This window comes from Sander vitreus, chromosome 23, assembly GCF_031162955.1.
Source record: "Sander vitreus isolate 19-12246 chromosome 23, sanVit1, whole genome shotgun sequence".
Lineage (NCBI taxonomy): Eukaryota > Metazoa > Chordata > Actinopteri > Perciformes > Percidae > Sander > Sander vitreus.
Window position 1 is genome coordinate 18,381,566 of NC_135877.1, and position 25,405 is coordinate 18,406,970.

Consider the following 25,405-nt stretch of genomic DNA (forward strand, 5'->3'; position numbering starts at 1 on the left):
GAAGAGCCAGCGTCTTGGCATTGCTTTTTTCCCTCAACCTTTTTTCCGCAGTCTTTTAGTTTTATTCACAGTTTAATATCCAGTGCTGTCCAAACTGCTTCAAATTCCAAACCCCAAGTTCATTGGGTACCAGGAAACCGAGTGTAAAGTAGATTGGATGAACGGTTCATGACGTATTTCAAAGACAGACACACACACACACACACACACACACACACACACACACACACACACACACACACACACACACACACACACACACATACATACAGAGGCTTCCCGATTTATTAGATAGATGCATGGACATGGTCCTGTGTCCTCAATGGAGATTGTAAATATAGTAAGGCATCTGGCGTGCCACCTGCAATCCGTCTGGCTTGGCATGAAGGATTAGGCTCCTCATAATGCTGATGACTCTGCAGCTAGATTAAGCAACAAAACAACCTACAAAGACTGACTTACCATGTTCATGTTGTTTTATTGTCTGTGAATTATGATGTAGAACATATGAAATCATCACATTAAATACCAAGACTTCGGTTCCCTTCATTTGAAGGTGTTTCTGATGCACGGCTAGCTCGCTGTGAATTCGGCACAGGACCAGAAAGTTGTTTGGAAGGCCATCTGGTGCAACACCTTTTCGCCCTGAAAACAATATGTCTCTTGTGATCGGTAATTGCTATATCCATTTTATGTAGAGCTATAAGGGAGGCAAATTAATATGTTGGGTTTTAAAGTTTAGAGATCAAAGTTATCAAGGGAACATCAATACTATATACCATACGTCAGTTGGTTTAAGGTTGCAGTAGTCTCGCTTTGTCAGACCTTCCTCCACAGCGCTGTGTAGGAGGGTCTGGCTAGTCCACTCAGCATTCCAGGATGGGAGAAAAACATGCTCTGGTTTATTGACATTTCTCTAAACCAATCACAATTGCCTTGGGCGGTGCTAAGCGCCGTATGGAGCAACAGCGCCTCTGCAAAATAGCCTCGGGAAGGAACTTGTTTTGGTGGACGTGTACGCTAAAAGATTGTTTTAGTCGTGCAACAGAAAACTCAGATTGGACAGATAGTCTAGCTAGCTGTCTGGATTTACCCTGCAGAGATCTAAGGAGCAGTTAACCATAGTCCTTTACCAATTTACTATAAACACTTAACAATACTTCAGAACAGGACAGCACCTAGTAATATGTATAAACTCAGGGTATTTAGGATGGGATATGAAGTGCACCCTTTGTTCTAATTATATTCTGAGAAATATCAGAATATATTGGTAACAAAAAGCTAATTTCATATTCAGTTGTATAATTTTGAGGGAAACTTTCATTCAGGCTTTTCTGCTTGACCGTAGTTCAATGGTGCACACAAAAGACTGCAGTGATACAAATTGTCATGAAGAGAAAGTGTGCAAACATGCAGAGAGAGGCAGAGGAAGAAAATCTAGGTTTTAATGTTACTATTAGATGCAGCTGGTTTGTAAACACGTTTTCATTACATGGCCGGATACATATATTTGTTTTGATTTATTTATGAGGATGTGAGGGCCCATCTTGTTATAACACTGGAAAAGAGGGGGAATTTTCACTGGAAACAAGTGTGATGGAAAAAGGTGGATCATATGAATGCTAATGAGCGGATGGAGATATGTTCTGGTTTGTTAGCAGCGATTGAAGCTAAAACACTTATAAAGCCACGCTAGCGGCCCCGTGAGGCTGTTATGCTTATTACACAAAAGAAAACAGTTTAGGGAAAAACGGACTTTACTTTATTCTCTGTTCTGCGTACATTTTAGAATATCTTATCTTGCGTTCATGTCATATCGTACTGACTATAATTACAAGCAGCCATGTTAAACCTCCTAGTTGTATTTCCGAGTCATATCCTGAGATATCAGGAGTTTCGTTACACCTACGATACATCCCACTTGGCGAAAAGAATAACAGTTCAGTCATTATGCGTCTAGACTCTGACCTTGTCGCTCTCCACAAGTTCAGCCCAGCAGGGGTTGGGGAGTGACGATAATAACTTCCCCCCAAGGTGAACTTAGACTAAGAGCCAGCGGGTTGATGCTGGGGTGGGGGTGGCGTGTTTGAATGCAAGTGACAGAAGAGTACGCAGAGCACTGAAGCCCTAAAGGTGGAGCTGTGGTTCTGTGCTTTTGCGAGTGGGTCCCTGATTAGTTTGACATTCCTGCCGATGGTTTTACGCTGTGGACAGTTGGTAGCGCCGTGGTGATAATATCCCAAAAAAAACGTAACAATGTGCCCCGTAAAGGCAGTGAAAAACAACACTGCAAGCTAGCAAACATGAATGTAAACATTGCACAGCTTTAAAGACTAAAACAAGTTATGTTTGCATATCTTTTATGAGGAAGGAAATGCATTCAACACGTTCACTTCACACAACACCTTAAAGGTCCAGTGTGTCACGTTTTTAGTTGTTCATTATCAAAATCTGTGTTGCCCGTTCACAAACTTGTCCTTTTTCATGAATATTTACGACCACCATCAATTTCAAGTTTTCCTTAGTCCCTCCAGGATTTCACAGCCTTTTTTTGAGATTGTTGCCCAAAATACCTGATTTCGTGGGAGCTTTTGTAAAAAATTGCACTAAAAGTTGCGATGTCTTTTGTATGTTTGTTGCAATGAAGTTGCGGGAGACAGCGAAAGTTGCAAAAAAGTTGCGATTTGTTTTTTTTGTATAGTTCTTTAAAAGTAAAAAGGAAACTTGTTTTGGGGAGATAAAAACTACTCTGGGCTGAGTTTTAGGAAATAATCAACCCGTTCTCACTCCCACTTGGTCATTGGCTCTCAGAGTGCACGTGGGACTGCTGTGATTGGTTGAAGTCGCGGGAAGCTTCAGGTTATTGGTCAAATTTGCGGAAAAGTTGCGGTGATTGGTCAAAATTGCGAGTCGCACCAAATTCGCGGTGATTGGTTGAATTGGCGTGATCGCGACATCGTGAAATCCTGGCGGGACTGATTCCTATTGGCTTGAAATTTTACATTTGCATTCGCATGAACTGGGGTAGATGCTCCATATTCATGCGCCATCTTGAAATACGTTAGCAGGTAAGGGACATACAGGATATACTGCTCCGCCTTTCGCGTTTTCGCTGTCACATGATAAACTCACAGGTGCTGCTAATGGGTATCGTCGTTTCCCGGCCCTTTTTGAAGCATGAAGGCTACCGTAGCTGTAATACGTACTTTGAACTACGTGGCGGGAGAGAGTTGATTGAGATATATCTAGTCATAAAGTGAGGTATTGGACAAGTGGAAATTTTAATGTCAGTGGTGTGAACTAATACATTTCAACAATTCCAGTCCTTTGTAGTGGTGATTAGTGAAAATACCATTTAGCTAAAAGTACCATTTAGCAGCAGGTAATTGTTGGGGAGTCCCACGTCCGTTTGCACTGTTCCATGCCTAATGCATACAATTTCCCCTACATTTGAATGAAATTTGGGGTAATAAAATAAATCTAGTGTCTTAACTAGAGAGAATGGGACACTCTTCTTTGTTGCTCTTTCTCTCTTTCTGATTAGACTTATTTTCAGGCAGCAGATTTATGTTCAGCTTTGTTCTTCACTGAGCTCTGTTTTATAACCGAAGGGCCTTCATGGCATCCCTTTTAGGTACAAGAATGCAGTGACTTCCATTAAGAGCTGCTCTCACAGTGTGTGAGAAACATAATTGTAGTACTGTAGGACACTTTGCGTGTTGTCTGTCTACAGAGCGAACAGGCACTGAAAGCCAGTGAAATAAACGCTTATAAGGGCAATGTCAGAATATGGCACCAAACTGAGCTATAAAAAACAAGCTATATTATATATATATATATATATATATATAATATTTATTTTATATAGAGGTCCTGTGCTTTAATTTGAAGAGGTCTATCATGAGTTTTTGTCTGCCTAAGCAGATAGAAAAGCTACAATTCTCGTTAAGAAAGTTTGCATGATGTGCAACGTTTATATAGGCTACTAATGCAATCATACAGTAAAGCATGCCTACGTCTTTTATTGTTGTAGTGTTTTGTAATACAGTGAATCCCCCGACCCCCCCCCTTGTCCAACCGTTCCATTTGGGTGACCAAGAGGTGAACTGTCCCCCGCGCGCCCCTCCCTTTTCCCCCTTCTCACACACAGCTTCTGTGCACAGCACTTCCAGCAAGCAGCGGCGCCTGCAGCTGCAGGGGGCGCCAATCTTCCAATTCCCCACACAGTGAAATGATAGATAATAGAAAACTGCTTCATGGAGCAGAGGATAAGTGCTCGTGGCGCCCCCATGACTCATGATAAAATGCTGCCCCGGGCGGCTGCCCGGGTCGCCCGTGCCAAAAACCACCCCTGTCTACATCTATCTATTTATCAACATCTAAAGCCATGCATCTTCCAACTTGCATTTTCTCCTAAAAATCTATCATGAGTTTTTGTCTGCCTAAGCAGATAGAAAAGCTACAATTCTCGTTAAGAAAGTTTGCATGATGTGCAACGTTTATATAGGCTACTAATGCAATCATACAGTAAAGCATGCCTACGTCTTTTATTGTTGTAGTGTTTTGTGATACAGTGAATCCCCCGACCACCCCTTGTCCAACCGTTCCATTTGGGTGACCAAGAGGTGAACTGTCCCCCGCGCGCCCCTCCCTTTTCCCCCTTCTCACACACAGCTTCTGTGCACAGCACTTCCAGCAAGCAGCGGCGCCTGCAGCTGCAGGGGGCGCCAATCTTCCAATTCCCCACACAGTGAAATGATAGATAATAGAAAACTGCTTCGCGGAGCAGAGGATTTTTTTTTTTTTTTTTTCAAGTGCTCGTGGCGCCCCCCCCCCATGACTCATGATAAAATGCTGCCCCGGGCGGCTGCCCGGGTCGCCCGTGCCAAAAACCACCCCTGTCTACATCTATCTATTTATCAACATCTAAAGCCATGCATCTTCCAACTTGCATTTTCTCCTAAAATACGGATAATAATAATATATAATTATATATATATAATAATAAGGATTCCTGCATTGGACAGTCCAATGTTTTTTTTATGCTAGAGTGGCAAGAATTTCTTTGACAATAAAAATAAAACTTGATTAAGTTCTCTCTATGTTGAGGTTGCTGTGTGCATCTGCATGGCAGAGACGCCTATGAACATATGGTAAATTGCTGTATATTGTTCCCCACAAAATAGCCATTGCACACAACATGTTGATCTTGTTTGCATCCAATAAATAACTCCACATTTTGCTCAGACAGTTCACAAGTTCAAAAAAACACATATGTTTTGGGACTTTGGGGTCTTCATACTCTGCATTCAGAATATGGATTTATTTGAACCTTCTCAGGAAATTAGTGTAACCATATGGTGATGCCTGATATAATGTATACACATACAGTATTGCTGGTTCAGTTGCTGACGTCACGTGGTTCATTATTCTTTGTAGAGGAGATGAGAGCTGCTGATCAACTTGGGAGCCACAAAGCTTAGACCACACTTAAACATTTATAACTAATTAGACCTTCACATTGCCATAAATGCACAATGGGGCTCTATGGAATCTAGTTTTTTTTTTTTCGGTGTCCACTCTTTCTCTCACTGCTGTGGGCTTCTACCAGCAGCTGGGTCATGGATCTATGGCTGACATTTGCAGTTTGCGAGTTGGGTCGGCCGTTTAATCATTTTGGCCATTTAACTGCTAATGTGGTCTGAGTCTCAAGTACATTCATTCATTATTGATGAGAGAATAAATGTCTCTCTGGTACACTAGATGCAGCAATTACCCAACTGAATCATCCCCCTATGATGAGATCCTTTTTGTGTTGGATGGCTGGTCATCCATGTGGATGTGGCTCTGGGGCTTAAAACTCTCAGAGCAGCAAGAGAGATTTTTTTCATGTGCTTTTCCTTACAGTAAAAGGGAAAAAGACAGACAAAGAAAATGCTGCTTTTTTTCCCCAGCTCAGGCAATCACTGCAATGTTAGGCAGCAGTCGCCTGTTGCCATGGCAACTACCTGTTAATATTCCGGCAGAGTTTTCTCACTGACAAGGGGAGAGCGCCACTTTCTCACATAAAAAGAAAAAAAATCGACTGGACATTCCTGCAGAAAATAAGGGAGCTGAGCTATGTGGTGACGGAGAGAATGGTGCTGTGACACCGGCACATGTTGCCGCTGTTGGTTCACTGCGTCAAAATGACCCGACTGACCTTGACTTGTCCTTTTTAGAGTAGGAGAGGCTCAGTGCATTCGGCTTATAGCAAGTCATAATGTCATCCAGTCATCAAGCTTCTGTTCCTATTGGGCACTCACTTATAGTTTTTTCTTTTGCAGAGATTTCTCTCGAGGACATGTTCAAAGGTCGGGCATTAAGGAATTGAGCTTTCTTTGCTCTTGAGTGGTGAATCCATTCAGAAGGGATTGGCTGTCTATCATGAAAAGGGTTGGCATTGATCACAAATCCCATTAGTCCCAACAGTCCAGACAATCCATTTTCTTCAATCTCTTCTAAAAAAAGACCTTTTTTAAATGGTGCTCTTTATTTCATACAAGAGACAGGAAAGTCTGTATAATGAACTATACATTACACACACTCTAGGAAAAGCAGTCACGACCAGTCGAATGACGAATGCCGTGCTTGAGCTATGTTACTGGTTACTGGTTGCACGGCATTGGTCGTGACTGCTTTCTCAAGATGGCGCCCGCCTGTATACATGAACGGTATTGTCTTTCTAAACTATCTTTTTAATAAACTGTCTGTACACTTTTAATAGCTGTCAAAAGAATAGTCCAACATTTTGGGAAGTTGGCCTATTTGCTTTCTTGCAGAGATGCAGAATCAACACCACTCCCATATCTGTCTGTTGAATGTGAAGCTTCAGCCAGGAGTTATCTTAGCTTAGCATAAAGCCTGAAAGCAGTGGGAAATGGCTAGCTTGGCTCTTTCTAAAGGTAAAAAATACACCAACTAACACCTCTAAAGCCCAGATTAATCAAACTATCTAATTTGTTAAAAAGTGAGCTTTACATGTGCTAGAAGGGAGCACGTTTTAGCTTTTGACAGTGCTAGGCTAGCTTTTTTCCGCTGCTTCTCGTCTTTATGCTAAGCTAAGCTAACCTCTGTAGCTTTATATTTATCGCACAGATATGATGGTGGTATTGATTTTCTCATCTAACTTTCAGTCATACTCAGAAAGCGAGTTAGGGGTGTTATGAGGCAATATTTTTGAGCTTTGGTAAAAGATCAAGATTCACTGTAGTTGAACTACATTTGTGGACATTAGCAACAAGCAACTGACTGTATGTTACAACTAAGAGAGACTCATTTCAAAACATAACTGGAACCATGAACCGAGCTGAACCCTTTGCTGTCTGTGTTTTCACAGTACATCCTTAATAGCTGTAAAACAACAACACAAAATAATTTGTAATAATTGTATTATATCAATGTGTAGCATATTTGTTCTCAAGCTGTGAGAGTTATATAAAGTGCTTTGTTCTAGGCCATGGCAATTGTTTTTGTCTGTCCCTCTGCTTCTCTGCAAAATTAATTCCAAACTCCAAACCTTTTCCTCGAATGATCTCTTCTCACATACAGATAGCTGTTGTGTGCATATACCTGCACAGCTCAATATTCTCTACATTATTTATGACGACTTGCACAAGCAGCAGTATATCAGCGGAGATGACTCAGGGGAGTTTGGTACACCGCTTGGAGCTTTAAAGTAGCCTTGTCCCCGTGACCCAGTCTCCATCTCCATCTGTCCGACAGGAGTAGAGATGAAAGGAGCCCCGGAATAGAAAATGCAGGTCATATCTGTTTATCTGGGATTAGACTGTTTCTCAAGTATACGTATATACACCGCCAAGCTTGTCCAATTGCCTTGGAGGTCTCAGAAAGATGTGGTTGAAGTGACTTAGAAATATGAGGTTATAAAACATGCCTACAATGCTTCAGAGTCTCAAGTTGCTTGTCATTTTTTAATCAGACATTTGTGTCAGCATCCACACTTTCCTCCATCCCCCGCCTCTTTTTTTTGTTTTTTTTCCTAGTTTCCAAGGGGCCAGACTGGCTTCTTTCTCACCTCTGATGTTTATTACACAAGCAGCACATAGGATCAAATATTACTTCTCTTTTTTTCTATCCGAAGAAGCCAAGTGCGGGTGAGAGATAACATGTAGAGGAAGTGGGAGGTGGGGAAAGAGAGAACTGCAGACTTGTTTATATGTCTTGATCTGAGGGGATGAATAATTCAGCAAAGGGCTCCCTGGTACCCCAGGATTATGTTAAAATAATAGAAAGGGCAGTGGGGAATAAATAGAAAACGTTGGGGGAGAGCGAAGTTGGCGTGGGGGGGGGGGGAGAGACAGAGAAGATGGGAGGCCTTGATTACAGAAAGTTCTGTGAATTATTCAAACTTGTTTTCCCACCCCAAAAAGCCACACAAGTGCTAAATCTCCAGCAGAGGTAGCCATGAATGCCAATATGGTTTTGGTAATTAGAGGAGATTTCTCTGCTTCACTCTGGGACAGAAGATGGTCTGATAGTTCTGATAATTCTGTTTCCCATCAGGCACTCTGAAGTCTTCTTTTAGACTGTTTTTACTTTTCTTTCTTTGGCTTTGCTTTCCCTAGACATTTGCAGCGCTGAGCATATTGCAGCAGAGCAACACTGATGTGTTGTTTACTTGCAGTTTCACAGACTTCCTCTTGATCTCTGACCTTCTGTTTAGAAAAGCATGCATTAGTCCGAAGTTAGCTTTATAAACTCCATTGACTCATGTTTTTATTCATAATTATCTTCCTCAAAATCTGACTTAACATTAACTGGGCTACATGTGGATAAATGTTCTTTTTTTTTTTCAAAGGTCTTGGTTGCATATAACCATCGAAAGAGCATTTTAAATGACTATATTTTAGTGTGAAGTAGCTCCAAACTACACTTTGAAATATGATCATGAAACAGCGGTAAATGTCTACAAAATGTTGTCTTTACAACCAAAATGTAGGCCATTTTTCTCATTCCTGCAAAACCACCAAATCATTGCTCACAGGTCTTTCTTCTCTTTGGAATATAGAAATGTTTCAAGAAATTCCATCTGAGACACGCCTTAATACCAGCTGCTCCATCAATACTGTTCAGTGGTTAAACAGTAATAGAAAAAGCTGTTGTAATCATTATTGGAGGCTCCAAATAAAGCTGACCTCCCCAGAAAGGCTGTGGGAGGAAGAGGGAAGAGGGAATACTGGAATGCATGGGCTGGACACTGTGGGAAGAGGACATGGTGGGAGAAATCTGGAGCTGGAGGGAAAACGCCAGACTCCTGATCCTGCTGCACTGTATCCGCTGCGTGGGTCTTTTGTCTTATGTGCTGGCATCACACACAGACATATTGACTAAGTTCCTCCATGTTGTAATTACTGTTTGTTGAAAAACAGCATATCCCCCTGCGCCATGTCATTAGGATTAGCACTCGGCAGGGTGTTGCTTTCCATTCTCCGGTAGCAAAAAACTCAATATCCCATCTGTCACAATGCCATTCTCTGTAGCTAAACAAAGCCTGGCTGCAGTAACACCACCTAAATGGATTAATCCTCTCCAGCCAACAGTATCTGACTGCTGCACCTAGTTTGCAGGGAGGTAAAAACACAGAACACACCTGCGATCACAAGGAAAGTACACATCCCACCACTGTTTATGCTCAAATTTGCGCTTTGAATTTACAGCTTTGAAGTAACACATGTGGCTCGCAGCCTAATTGGCTCAATTAGAGTTCAAGCTATGAACTAAAAGTCAGGCGTACAGCCAAGAGGAGAGTGCTATCAAACTACAAGTTCCCAAAATTTATTTCAAAGATGGTAAGCACGTAATTATGCACTTCCAATCATGTAATTCTGATGTCAAAAAGAAACCTTTGTGTGAGCTACAGTATACATCACCCGATGTATCACAAAATAAATCAGCATCCCATTCATTAAAACGTTCAGGCTGAAGTTTATATTCATGATACCAGCTGTGATGTTTTCACCAAGAAATTAAGATTTACAGTTCAGTATGCTATTAACCTGTGACTTTGTCTCCATGTTTAATCACGTACACAAATGTTTGCTCTCTAACTGCTGCATGTGAAAATAATGTTGTTTTTTTCACCCAGCTTACCAACTCTGTTTTGAATAGTTAACTATGTGCTGATTTGTGTGTTCCCCCGCTTTTCTAGACTTTCTTATAGTTTGCATTCCCCTGCTATTTCACAGAGTTGGTGATTCATTTGACCTCAGCAAAAAAAGCGAAGCTGATATATGCTGCAGATGAAAGCTTTTGGTAATTTTCACGGAAAATTATGCATACATGTTTCCAGTTTCTGACCTTGTGCCCTGTCTGCAGGTGTGCTGAGCCTGCCGGAGAGTTTGAACCTGCACCGGGACCAGCAGCGCTTAGGGAGGGGGGGTGAGGGTCAGGGATACACCCAGGCCGAGCTCCGCACGCTGGAACAGTCGCTGCTCGCAACCCGGGTGGGCAGCATCGCAGAACTGAGTGAGTACGCTTTTAACAGTTTACACAATGAATAATATACAATGTGAGTTTTACAGAATTTTAACCAAGTTGGAGAGAATCCAAACTAACACAATGCCTCGATGAGAATGCAAATTGGGTTACCACCCTGATGAAGGCAAGATAACCTGAAAAGGTTTGGGAAATAAAGCATAGTGTGCTGAAGGAGAGTGTTTTAATTGCGATGAACTTGGACGCAGTAACGCTGTCAGTTGGCCACAAACATCTTCACGGAAAATCACAATGAGATAAGATTTCTGGAGTGGAAAAAAATGTAGAAATGTCTTGACAGTCCACAGAGAGTTAAGGGTGGACATTAAATTACTCCCTTTGATATCCCTCTGGCATTTAATGTATGCAACTGATGAGATCCAGTTTAATATATTGCACCTAAGGAGATCATAGACATTTTATTCAAATGTTATTCAATATGTAGCAGGCGCATAACCAGGTTTAGACTGATATTTTCAAGATCAAATATTTCCCACCATCATTGAGTGTAGCCTAAAACCTGAGATTGAACCTGCCTTCCTCTGTTAACTGTTAAAAGCCCTTCTAGGGACAGGTGTTGTGAATTAGCCATGGCTATACACACTGTGATACAGGCATCGGATTGTTCTTTGTGTAATAATCTATGTTTTTTGTATCTGTCCCTATTCAAATAAACAGAAATAAAATAAAGAAGCAGCTAACTGAGCTATTAGCAGAATGTTATTAATAATCTGTACTTGGAATATAGAGTTAAGGTGACCCTTAATGGTCTATTTAAATACTACATTTAAAATCTTTAATTCGTTTCTACCCTGCTGAAAAGTCCTATTAACCTTAAAACGGCATTAAATTAGTCAAATTGACAGATATTAAATATTGACCCCTTATGAGCAACTTAATGCTCCAGTAATTGGCTCTCAATCACATTGACACTAATGTTTGATGAAAAGCACTATGTTAAGTTCAGCGTCGAGCATATTCTAATCGCAGCAGTGATTGTTATGCACATTGAATCATCTCAAGGAATTATTTCCATAACTGTTTGCCACATAGCCCCATTAGTGTGAAGGAATGCACGCTCCCTGTCCCTGTTGGCTATCATGGTGGTCTGAGGCCACAAGCCACCGCCTTCCTACTCTCCCCTCATCCATCCCCTCACCCTGTGACAGGCTGCAGCCAGGAACCGTTCTGTTACAGCTGTTCTAACACCTGTTTATGAGTCACGCTGCCCGGAGACCTTTCAATCCAAGGTCAGCGCCTCAGAGGCTTTTAACCTCAACTTGAAAGAAAGGGCTCCACCTTTAACTGTGACACACCACTACCTACACCTCCACTCCCACCCCTGTCCTCGCCCTCTCCACAGTCACATATTAGATCATCCTGTCCCCTCCAGGCATCTGCACACCGATGTTCCTGTCCGTGCACATTTGTCCTGGATGAATGTTTGTTTCGCCCCCAAAGCAAATTAAAAACCAACAATTCACTATGCATCATCGATTAAACAAGAATTTGTCTTTTCTTGTCCCCCAGTTTAGCCATGGGGGCTAACTAATCACCTACTTCACACTCTGGAAGGTGCAGTAACCTGCAATAACTGACTAACTTTTTTTGGCCACTTGGGGGGCAGCTTAAACAAATTGTGAACACAACACCATTTAAGTGTTAGCATTTACATATGTACACGTCTAAATACAGGGTCTTAAAAGTATTTAAAAAGCATTGAATTTAATATTCTCAAAATAAGGCCTTAACAGTATTGAATTCCATTAAAAAAGTTCTTAAATTTTTTTTGTGTCCTTTCATAGGACACCATAACATAAATACCATAACGTCAAAATAACTGTCAAATGTATGAAGTGTGTGTGTGTGTGTGTGTGTGTGTGTGTGTGTGTAATATTACAATTAACTCTGTTTGGTGCATGGTTTGGTGTAGTCTATATCCTTGACGTTCCACTTCCAGGATTGCTCCGGTGCCGCCGGAAAATCCGCCGGATTTCACTCATTTAGGCCAGATATCCGTTGCCTTCCGCTTTCTTTGTGTTGGCATTTTAAACTCCGGTCGATTTCTGAGGACTATGGTTAACCTTTTCTCAGATCTGTGCAGGGTAAATCCAGACAGCTAGCTAGACTATCTGTCCAATCGGAGTTTTCTGTTGCACGACTAAAACAACTTTTAAACGTACACATGTTCCACCAAAACAAGTTCATTCCAAGCCTATTTTCCAAGCCTATTTCTCCGGAGCTTAGCACAGCCCAAAACGATTGTGATTGGTTTAAAGAAATGCCAATTAACCAGAGCACGTTTTCCACCCATCCCCGAATGCTATGTGGAGCAGCCAGACTCTCCTCCAGCGCGCTTTGGAGGAGGGTCTGGCAAAGCGAGACTAAGTTTGGTGTGACTTGGATGATATAAGACAGTACAGGTCTTGTTTACGTTGTGTAATGCTTAACACTCTTTATCGTGGAGTGTGCGCAAGCTCTGCCGCCAATCTGTCAGTTGTCAGGAAACAAAACAAAACGTCTCGCACCTTGCTACTAACAAGCTAACGTTAGCATGTCGCCTCAGAAAAGGCAAGTGTCGTTTTAACCCTAAGTGGCAGCAGAATCCAAAATATGAGTGGGTTAAGCCTTATTCCAGGTAGCGGACACACAGCGAGAGTGGATTGCTGCACATTCTGATCCTAATCAATGCCTGTTATTTTTTTTACCTGATTAGCTTCAGTTCAAATATGAGCTTTTGTGACCAAAAGGCACTACGTGAGGCCATGGAGAGGGCTGGGGGCTCTAAATTTGACAAATCTTTTTTGTTTTATTATTAGAGTAGGTTACACACATACACACCTCACAAAGCTATTGTGTATTATATATGAATATGAGTATTATAATAAAATGTTTCATTAAATTATAGTACTTGGTAAATAATTATTTTCTAGGGCTTAAAGTCCAAACTCCATTGTATCCCTTATACTTTTGCCAGTATGGCTGTGAAGTTTTCATTAAATTAAATTCTAAGTGGTTTTAAAAAGGTACTAAAAAGTCTCACATTTAACTTGGAGAACACTTGAGGTAACCTGAGCTATACATTAACATTCATTTGGAGCTCTGGTTTGGTTTCTACCAACTCTTGGGAGTAATATCTGGCTCTTAAGTAGCGAAATGCTCTACTATGTTAACCTGCGAGCCGCAAACGTTTTCTGTCTGCTGTATGCAGTATGGTAAAGAATACATACTGTATACTGGGATGCTGCAGGTACCTTGTGGAAAAGATAAATCATTAACATTGCGGTGTGGCAGATGCGGTGATAACTGCACACACTTTGAAGGCGTCATTAGCATCCAAGTGCAGGACATTCTGTTCACGTGCTTGGATCAGAAGTCAGAAAAAAGAAGCACAGGCTGCTCTTTGATTTCCGTTTAATCCACCGTGTGTTTGACCCCCTCCGCCGCGCTGCCTCAGCTGGACTACCTCACCTCCAGGGTCGGCCGGTCGAACACTGCCAAAGGTTGACATGTGGCTCGTAATGCAGTTGATGCCAGCTGCTCGCAGTCATTTAGTGGATTTCAGTGGATTTCTGTGGCACAGTTTACTCCTCGTGTTGCATTATGTGAACAGATTGATCTGCAGAGTACGAGCCACTGAATTATATGAGTGTGAATCTGCTTCATCACGTTCATGATGATTGCATTAAGGGTGCTACTTTTAGCATGTTCTACCATCTGCCTTTGCTAGAAAATAAAAGGAGCAGATTTTGCTGGAACTTTTGCATCTCATTTAGACACTTTTTTCCACCCACAGACTTTAGTTTGTTTATCAGAAACAGGTGCAACAACCTGCACAAACAGTTTGCCTGTCATCTAAATTGCAGTTTGTGTGTAATCAGCCTGTCCTCAGCCAGTCTGAGTTATGCATATGTTTAAAGGATAGGTTTAGTGATAGTCTATATAAATCCCATCAAAGGACCAAAACCAACAATGAATGAACAAGTATTGTCTGTAAATCCAAAGCCTGATATATCTTCTTCCTCTGTGCCATAGAGCTCCATTGTCCAAAAACTGTTTAAAACATGTCAATGAGCCTCACAGTTGCGCTGGCTAACATGTTTTTCAATACCACAAACACACACACTGTGTGTTTATTATATTTCAAGGTACAGCTTAAACTGAAGCCATCAGGCAGGTATTGGACAGATATAAATTAGAAAGTTATAAGTTTAATTCTTAGGTGATTTTGCTGAATATTCCTTGAGACTGCTGTATTAACAGAAGTCTTTCCTAGGGGTTCCTGAAACATCAACTAGCCACTGATGTGTGTGAGGATGAGCCAGTCAGCCAGAGCAAGAAAGGATGAAATAAAAGACGGCAATGTTCCAACAACGACGTTGCAGATAAATACATTCCAGTGGCTATTACATCTCAGACAGCTGTAGTGTGGTTGTCTGTTTATGTGGAAATTATGTGTCCTCCTCTTAGCACATGTATTGAAAAAACAAAAAGCATGGTGGTCTTAAAGAAAATATAATGGACACACAACCACAAAATTATTCTATGAATTATAACAGCATTATGAGAGGAAATGTTTATTGTAGCTAAAACATTTACACGTGTGCTTTAGGATGTAATTACGTTGGGACTTTAGGGGGACACAGCAACCAAATCAATAACGTGTACATTCTGCACCAGCTTACCTTGTTTCTTTATTTCTTTACAACTTAGCCAGGTGCTATAATATAACAATCTATCAAATAATATATCATAATTCATTCAACCTTTATTTATCCTAGAGAGATCATTGAGGGGCGACCCTCATTTTCAATATCATCGAGTCAGATTACAAAGACAAAAAAAGAACAACAACATAGAAAATACAATCATAAGAAATATAGAAAGACAATCAAATATTCTAAATTGGAAAATGTAATCCAATTTGACAGCAATCTGCATAGACAACTGTTTAAATCACACAAATATCCCGCTGTATATGTGTTTTGAACGTATTAACCATCTCTACATTGATTGATCAAGGCTCCCAAACTGTCTGAGTCTGTTTCACTACTGGCAGATTCCCATCACTCGCTACAGTGGGCGGGGAAATACAATCAATGAATCAATACATTTTGGTTCAGAAAATTTCTGCTGCAGCCTGGTGTAGGCAGGTTAGCCAGCCGCTGTCCACAGAGACGTTTACGGAAGACGGAGTCGGTGTGGATCGGATGACAGAACTTTTTTTTATGCAATTGGCTGCGTACAACCTCCACTAATGTATGAAAGTCGAAACCTGGGGCAAAGAAAGCCTGCAAGCACTCAGTGCTGCTCGTAAAGCTTAATGCTGTAAGTGCATTGTAATAATTGATCATTTAATTGGCGGCTGGACAGTAAGAGGGCACTGTTAAGAGCGACTTTAGTGAGTAAATCAAACTAAAACTGTGTTTGTAAATTATACCCTTGGTCCCAGTCAGAGATGACTGGGACCAGATGACAGATTAAAGATTATTTTTTTGGGGCCTTACCCTTTATTATATTGACAGTGGATAGACATGAAATGAGGAGAGAGAGATAGGGGATGACACGCAGCAAAGGGCCGCAGGTTGGATTCAAACGCTCTTACTGGGTGAGCTAGAGGCCGCCCCTAGTTGACTTAATTTTTTTAATTCTTTAACAAAGGACCATGTATGTTCCTCTTCCATGTACACTGCATTTGGCATTCTTAGCACACAATTTGTGTTCTCTCCAGTGAACTGGGACTATAATTTGGGTTTTTATAATTGTACAATCCTCCCTAATCATAGTCTTAGTTCACTGGACCAGTAACTATATAGTTGAAGCTAATGTACATACTGTACATTCATGAAACAACAGGGAGAGGACACCTCAATGGTTTTTGACCTTATATTTTGCTGGGGGGAAATAACTGATAAATACACTGTTTTACAGTCATGTTTAAAGTGTGCATTATATTTATCACTTAACTATCTTTATTGTTTCTAGATTTTAGAGTCCAATTTCTTCAGAGTCTTTCTTTTCTATGTCCATATATAGGCCTACTAGGAAGCAAAGCATACAATATATAAAGAAGGAAACTTTGCCTCCTGTAAAAAACAAAAACAAAAAAAAGTGAGAAAAAACGTGGCAGAAGCGGACCGACTGAATATATATCTAAAAATATACATTTACGAACTACTGCTCTTAAATGAAACCATAAAAGGAGTTAGGCTAATTATTTCCACAAAAAAAACTGCTTGGTATCAACACATTTAAATTGTTTAAATTGAAATAATTTTTAAGCTATTAGCTCAATATCTGAAAAATAAACAAGATCATTTGAAAGTTAAGCGGCCATACGGAGCAGGTAGTCAGGGCAATTTCACACCTGAGCTGTTTGGTAATTAATGGATAATAGAAGAGGCTGTTAAAGAGCAACATTCATCACTATATCCATAATTTAATTCTGTTGAGGTGGAAAAATGAGTCTTTTATTTTTGATGTCATCATTATCTACCTGCTCATCGTATTTCATATCTTTGTCGGAGCGAGGAGAGCGGATCGCCGATGGCAGATTTGGGCAGTTGATGCTCTGGGTGTTTGCACTTTCCCTCATCTGTCATGACACTTCGCCTGTTTTCCTTCATGTGTCGCTTTGTGTGTGTGTATGTGTGTGTGTGTGTGTGTGTGTGTGTGTGTGTGTGTGTGTGTGTGTGTGTGTGTGTGTGTGTGTGTGTGTGTGTGTGTGTGTGTGTGTGTGTGTGTGTGTGTGTGTGTGTGTGTGTGTGTGTGGCATATAGGATCTATAGGCACTGTACTGACATATTGTGACCAAGTGTGACAGAGAAAGGCGTTCATATGTCAGCCCGGCGGCCGCCCTGTGGGTCAGAGAGCAGCCACTAGGCAAATAAACTGTGAAATGTAATACAGTGCAGGCCTCTAACAATGGGGCCCTCCATTCCTGAAGCTAGGTGTGCCTTCACCACACAGGAAATATTCAAAGTATGGACTTTGTTAAAGTTATAATCCTTTAAGATTTTCATGAAACCAAACTCAATATTTGATTCTATTAATGGTTGGCATTCTGTACTCTGTAGTTGTCATTGTTAGTGACGTAGTCTGCCTTTGAACAAATGATGCAGCATGTAATCTAGTTTTTAATTACATCTCATTAATATCACCTTCCATGTTTACTGTTCACTCCTCTGCAGGTATATCAGAGCTGGACTTACTGCCAATGCAAATCCAACATCTCCTACTGCTGCTGCTTCTTATTTCTAAATGCTAGAATGTTGATATTGAACTAGTGCTGTCAAACGATTAAAATATTTAATTTAATCGCATTAATGTCATAGTTAACTTGCAATTAATCGCACATTTTTATCTATTCTAAATGTCCCTTGATTTCTTTTTGTCCCATTCTTTTTTGTCATTTTAATGCTCTTAACGTGGAAAAGTGGATCGGCCTGGCTTTGTGCTTTTGTCGCCTGGCATTGACGAGGGGGTGGAGAATTCACATCAGCTGTGTGCTTGGCCATCAAGTGGTATTTCAGACTGGACGCGCTGCGATGATAGCTCAGTTCACAACGACAGATAATCACTTTAGTCTTGTCAATGGAACCATTTGGCAACTTTTTAACAGTAAACTTTCCGTTCAGAATCTTATTGGCATCCATTTCGGCGTCTCGCGCTCGCCATCCACTCAAAACGTAACGTTAGCCTACTACTCTTTGCTCGCAAGCCCAAACAAGTGCAGGCGTGCCTGTTGTTTTGTTTCCGGTCTAGCTAGATCCGGTGTGGTGTTGTAGTTTTTCTAACGTTACTAGTTGTTGCAAAAGCATGTGAAAAAAAATACGTTTGCTAGGCCAAAAAGAACATTAATCTCGCGATAAAAACATTTACAGCGTTAAAATGGGTTCGGGTTAACGCCGTTAATAACGCATTTAACTGACAGCACCATATTGAACCTAACTGCATGACCACACGGCATACTAAGCAAGTTTAGTCACTTAAGTTAGCAGCTAGCTAGCTATGAAGGGTTAGGTTAAAATATGCAGTTAGGTTTACATCTTGTTACTTATAAGGTGAGTTACATCTTCATGTATAATGAATTATAATGTAGATTATTGCTGATTTTGGCCTCATATTTATTCACTTCAACGGTGCATTGCAGCAGGGTTCAAATAACCGTCTGTGTTGACGCCTGCACAGTATACCCATGTTGTCATGCCATTGCCAACATTTTAGCACCTACCCTTCATAATAAAAGTATTCAACTGGCTTTTATTGAGAAGCAGTTACAGGAAACGCAATGTATTTGTCGCAGTGGTTAGCGCTGACAGCGATCGGTTATCAAAACTTTTTTTTGGACAGCAAATCCAATTTAAATATTGCAGCCATAGTCAGCTGTTAGATGAAGACCTGTACACCTGGAGTATGAAATCAGATCCATGGAAGAACTTCTAAATAAAAACAATTTGTTTGGCTGCACTGTAAACAGATACAGATGATCTTTAGTTGTATTTCTGTCAAAGGAGGTGCTCGAGGACTGTTTGCTGCTGTTTTAAACTGCACTTGCTGTTGCCACAGTAACCACAGTTGTCAGCAAATCAACCAGGACTGAAATGGGAAGGATTCAAACTTTAAGCTACATGTACCAAATCATCAGTTTGTCTAATTTGTACCTTTTTTATTTGACAGCTATATTTTCCACTTTGAGTTTTAAGATGATACGTTGATGTTTATCACAGGCTGTGCGCTTTAAACATCCCCCCACTCTGTATTTTCTTGGGCTGACAATATCCAGCTTGAAAAATTAGTCATTGTGTATTCTACTGTGCAAACTCAGAGAGGAAAAGTGCTTATTCTTGAGGGCTGAGTGGATTTCACAAAGAGAGGCATCCCTCTCCCCCTGAAAAGCTGCAGGAGTTGTGCGCTGGTTTGAAAGGGTACAGAAAATTGCACAGCGATGGGATGTAACTTCTTATTTTCCAGGAAGTGATTTCTTACTGAATACCTGTCTAACTCTGGCTGGTGACCATATGCTTAAAATGTCTATCCATAAACAAACAGTATTCTCATGATAGATTATTATTAAAAAGCATACCCTTCATATTCTTACTTAGCACCCTACATTTCAACAGAATTTCATTAATATCACAGTGACTTGGAATACCTTCCAATCATCTCTGCTCCATTATTCCAAACTCACTATGTGGATGTGAGCTAATGGGTTAGCTACACACACACACACACACACACACACACACACACACACACACACACACACACACTGACCATGGAGATTCATTGGGAGGTGTTACATTTCATCTTGAAACCGTCCTTGCCATTCTCATTTTTCATCATATTAGAGGTAAAATACTTCTTCTGCTTCTCCATGCATCATCTTTCCTAATCTCACATCTGACCCACTTTCAGCAAGGGTGATACAAAAGAAGAAAAAAAGAAGAAAAATGAGTCAGTCAGACTTATTTTCTCTTAAGTTGATAAATGCTCATAAAAAAAATTAAAAAAATCCGATGTTCAGAAAACAGGGTGATGCAGTTTGAGCTATAAGGTTGCTCTGTTTCTTTTTACCCATTTGACCACCGTAGCTATTGATGATAATGTCACCCTTATGTGCTTTTCAGTCACTCTCTCTAATGGACATGTCAAGGCAGAGCAGTATCTCAATGTGCTGGGAAAGGTTCCTGCTGTCATGTAGTCTCCTTCCTTCCTCTATCCTCACAGAGGTCTGCATTGCCATTCACTTCTTTCTGTCTGTCCACCTTAGAGACACCATGGTTTAAAAAAAAATGTTGACTTGGCTGAAAAAATGAGGCTAGCTCATTCAGCCACAGGAGCAGGGTGCGGCCATTTTCCTTATCTGTCTCCCAGCACCTTAAGGAGGACGGTGGGGGCATGCTGACACAAACAACCTTCCTCACAATCCTCCAGACACACACCTCTTCATCTCACACAAAAGACACATGCTGGAAAATCTTGTAGGCTGTTGCTGCATGCTGCAGTAATTATGTGAGGCTGGATTCATTATTGTATAATGGTTTAATGTCCCTCGATACCTGTCACAGGATCCCACTCACTCATCGCAGCTCAGTGCTGCCAAGATTAGAATAGCGATTAAAGAGATGTTAAAGGTATAACTCAAGTCTTTTTCAAAAATAAGATGTAAGACCACATTTGCTAAAGGTATATCACTTAGACACTAGGGGTCTTTCTCAATTTTCATTCTTGTGTTTTCATAAGCGTGGTGTTGGTAATTTCAAGATCAAAAGACTTAAAGCAGACCTAATGTAACGTGAAAGTGAACGTTTTTATACTGTATTCTCTATTAGGATCCCAATTAGCTTTCACAAAGTGCTCGCTAGTCTTTCTGAGGCAAGATGGTTTCTAGTTAGCAAATGTTAGCATGCTAACATGCTAAAGTGGTGGACATTGTAAACATTTGTCTGTAAAGATGAACAAAAAGCTGAACAAAAAGCTATTGTGGCAATTTGAGCAGTGTTTTTGCAGTCCTTGTTTTTTCACCCTGAACACAACCTACAGCTTAAAGATGTTGCTTCAGTTGGGTCACACTTAGTTTCCTCCAGTTTCTTTCCTCTTCCTCTTTTCTCTGTACAATGCTAAAGCCTTGGGATTTTGCTAAAGTTGAAACTCTTTTCAACAAACATTCACATTTACTTCCTGGTAACTAGTGACTGTTAGTTTCCACTTGTGTCTTTGCATCAACTTCATCTGCAAGCTGTAAATATGCTTCTCTGTTTGCCTTCTCTTTGACTATTTGGAAAGAATACTTCCACCAAGGACAAGTATCAACTTTATTGTATTTGTTATTCATCCTGGGTCTGTCTTCCAAAGTATTACTGGGTGTCTTTTTGTCCTCCATAATCCATTGACAAAATTTCTAGTCTGATGAACAATTCCCAAAACACAAGGCAAAAACAAGGACGGACGGTGGATAAAGATCTCAGCAGTTTACTTGCCAACTGAGAATGCATCACATGGCAACTTGGCCGGCAGCAGCAAATGGGGAAAACGAAGGAGAGCCAAAGACACACTTAAAGAATGACCCATCATGCCCAAACAACTGTGTACTCCATTTTAAAGCCCTGATTATACAACATCAAACACGGGATCAATTTTAAACTGTAAGCTGTTCTTCTTGTCATGTTGAGATCTTGAGAGGTTTGTTCCACAAGGACACAAACATTAACTGAGGACTAGAGATGTCGGCTCCGATACTGCCTAAAACGCTAGTATCGGTATTGGGAAGTACTGGAGTTTATGCACCGATCCAATACCACGTAATAAAGCCCTAAAGAAAAAATACGTTAAAGTAGTTTATTTATGTTCTTTTTCCGTTATAACTGACAAAACTGTCAAACTGCATAATAAAAGAACGTTCTGTGGCATTCATGTTTCACAAAGAATTTAACCTGAGCCAGACCGACAACAAAGATAGAAATAATATCACATCCATACAAGGATAGTAGTATACAGTTCTTAAAACATAATAAAATATATGACACACTGGTATCGGATCGGTACTCGGTATCGGCCGATACGCAAGTTCAGGTATCGGAATCGGTATCGGGAAGCAAAAAATGGTATCGGACCATTTCTACTGAGGACTCTTGATGGTAATAACCACAGACTTGTTGTCAAGTGCTGATTACTTTGTTCATGTCTAAGGTCAGCGGTCTCTGTTCACGTCTCTAGTCAACGTTTTCATTTGATCATGCTGTTGCTATGTTGTCGTGCAGCCCAAGGGTTGGATTCTAATCAAAGTCTATTGAATGTATCGCATGTCCAACGAGGCTGATGAGTGCACACGACTGCACCGGCATGTGTGAGCGTTCAAGTGTGCGGCAGCTCTCCGGAGAGGTACAACACCCACAGGCAGATGTTCTTCATTAATAATTACCCATCAGCCTGACATGTGAGAGCGGATGATATTCGAGCCTGCATCTCTTAGCTTCTTGACTACTAGTGACTTTAGTGGCAAAGGGACAAGCTGAAGTTGTCCGAGTTTAACATCCACTTTACACTCAAGTCCTGCTGCAATAAGACTACGGACATTACACCATAGACTTCACAGCAGTGCTGCTGAGAGATAATGCACACTCACTAATTGAGTGTTTTGGAGAGAGCCCAGAAGACTAATGGAAGTTTTGGGGTAATAAGGCGGTGAATTGAACAGGCTGCTCTTAGTTCTCACCTCACTGTTTCTGGGAAAAAAAGAAAAGACAGGGCAGCTGTTTAGAGGCAAATACAGGCAGCTGTTTGCAGTAGTGCTTTAATGAAAGGGGACTTCACAAAAGGGCCTAATAGCTGTTGGTATTTTGACTGAACTCCTGTCATTAGGAAGGGTATTATTCTCTGGCTTTATTCACAGCCAGTTTACCGTTGACTCATTCTTTTGCTGCAAGAAGGCACTTCCATCTTCTGTGATTATTATGGCTTTTTTTATTTAGTCCTTAAGTCCTTTTATTTTAAAGAGACAAACTGGATAGTGTATAGAGGCTTGACTATGACTTATTTTGCTGGTTTTTCGCTTTTCTTTTTTAAAAATCATATAACTATAATTTTGACTATTTCCATCCATGAACTCAAATTGGTCTAAAACTCAGCTGCCCGTATTATCACCAGAACCCCAATAACTGAACACGTTACTCCTCTCCAATACGGTATCCTGTCCAATACCGTATTGACTTTAAGATTCTTCTTCTCACCTTCAAAGCCCTCCATAATCTCGCTCCTCCATACCTCTCTGAACTCCTTAAGCCCTACACTACCTCCCGAACACTCCGATCCTCCTCTTCCTCACTGCTTTCCACTCCTTCTGCCCGCCTGTCCACAATGGGGTTTAGAGCATTCAGCCATTCTGCTCCTCACCTTTGGAACTCCCTCCCACTATCCATCCGTACCATAGAGTCTCTACCCACCTTTAAAACCTCCCTCAAAACCCACCTTTTCCGAAAGGCCTACCCCACATGACTTCACTCTCCATCAAAACAATGGATAGATTTCTTTATTTTAATTTTCTATCTCAATCTTTTAAATGTGTTTGTTTTAATTTAATTATATTTGCCTTTTAACTGTATTTTTGCTTGTTTTAACTGTAAGGTGATCTTGAGTGCTATGAAAGGCGCCCATAAATAAAATGTATTATTATTATTATTATTATTTCGTCCCTCCATGATTATGGTGCCAATATATTTTTTCATTTTGAAAAACACAGACAATGTGACCAAAGACAAGAGTGGGTGAAGGAATTGGCTGTAGTTTGGTAGAATAATAAATGTGCCTGAAAAATATCTAGGTAGGTCTTTAATTTCTTAATATAACATGCTCTAACCTTCTCTGATCTCTCACCTGTCTTTATCTTTGACGGTACAAATAGTTTACCTTTGCTGTTACTTATTTTACCCATAAAGTTTACATACTGTAGTTTACGAGGTATTATTGAAGGTGTTGCCTTAAATCTTTTTTAGCCAAGCAGCATGGCTCTAGTGAGGGTAATGGCTGTCTGTCTGTCTGTCGGTTGGTCCACCACTTTGGTTCAGACTGATATATCGTGACCACTATTGGATGGATTGCCATGAAATTGGATACAGATATGTGTTATTCCCTGATAATGCATCCTAATGACTTTAGTAATCCTCTGACTTTTTCTCTAGCACGGCCGTGACATTCACATTAGTGTTTTTTTAGTGTCAGATGGTCCACCACTTTGGTCCAGACTAATATATCTCGACAACTGTTGGATAAAATGCCATGAAATTTGGTACACACATTTATGTTCCTCACAGGATCAATTGTAATAACTTTGGTCCTCCATTTCTGACATTTCCACTAGTGCCATTATCAGGTCTAAATGTATTTCAATTTGACCAAATACTTGCAGAACCAATGACATTCTCATCAGCCTCAGCTGTACTTTGTGTTTTGTTCTAATTATCAAATATTAGCATGCTAATGTGCTATAATCCTAAAGCATATTTAAAAAAAGGATCAAAATAAGCCCTCAGCTGAAATACTATGGTGCAGTACTATTAATGCACATTTGATTAATTGGATAATCAAGACCACACATAGGAAAGATATTTATTATACACTGCAGCAGTAGTGCTTCTGCAGATCTTCACAGACGAGCCATTAAAGTCCCTAAAAGAGCCATTAGACAGAATAAAGTGGCATCCATTTAGAAGTCCCCTCCTGTGAGTTGCAGGAAAGATGATGACAATAGAACGACAGAGTCAGTTTGTGTAATATCTTGCTCTATCTCCACAGACATATCTGAGAAATATCTCAGAAATATCTGGCAAAACTAAGATGATGAGGCAAAATGAAGCCACAGTTCAGAAGCCTCTTTAGACTGAGAGAAGTCATTATCAAGAAGGGTCTTGAATTATTTTCCACAGTTTCATAATTGTTAATGAACAGACTTTTTCTGGGGATCTCTGGGACTTCTGGGGAAATGAGCCTTCACAGCTTGTTTTCCCCTGATGCACTGTGCATTGTTTGTTCATTGCTCTTCTTCACAGTCATCAGTCCAGGAGTGGACAGCTGCAGGAGACAGGGGGTCTCTGTGGGAGGCTGTATTGGCCAGAAAGAAGAAATCGTGATGGTTGCTGCACCAGTACTATCAGATATGATACAGAAGCAGTGCAGAGACAAGCACATGACTTTCCTAAACAGGGATATCTTAACATTTGCAGCATCTTGCATCATGGGACCTTCATTCTGTATATTTAGTCAAAATAACGTCCACGGATGGGGGGGGGGGATTAAATGTTTGACCCTGGCTGACCCTGATACTCAAAATAACAAGGAGATATGAAATAAATGTAATATTTTTAAGTTAATT

General features: G+C 40.6%; 1 protein-coding gene across 2 annotated transcripts in view; it reads left to right on the top strand.

The window, feature by feature from the left end:
• The window catches only part of LOC144512384 (ankyrin repeat- and BTB/POZ domain-containing protein 3-A), a 179,913-nt gene that overhangs the window by 111,620 nt on the left and 42,888 nt on the right, over nt 1-25,405 (top strand). For both annotated transcript variants that reach the window (XM_078243117.1, XM_078243116.1), the window contains exon 2: nt 10,378-10,527. In XM_078243117.1, coding sequence (XP_078099243.1) covers nt 10,378-10,527 — 150 coding nt within the window. The remainder of the gene's footprint in view (nt 1-10,377; nt 10,528-25,405) is intronic.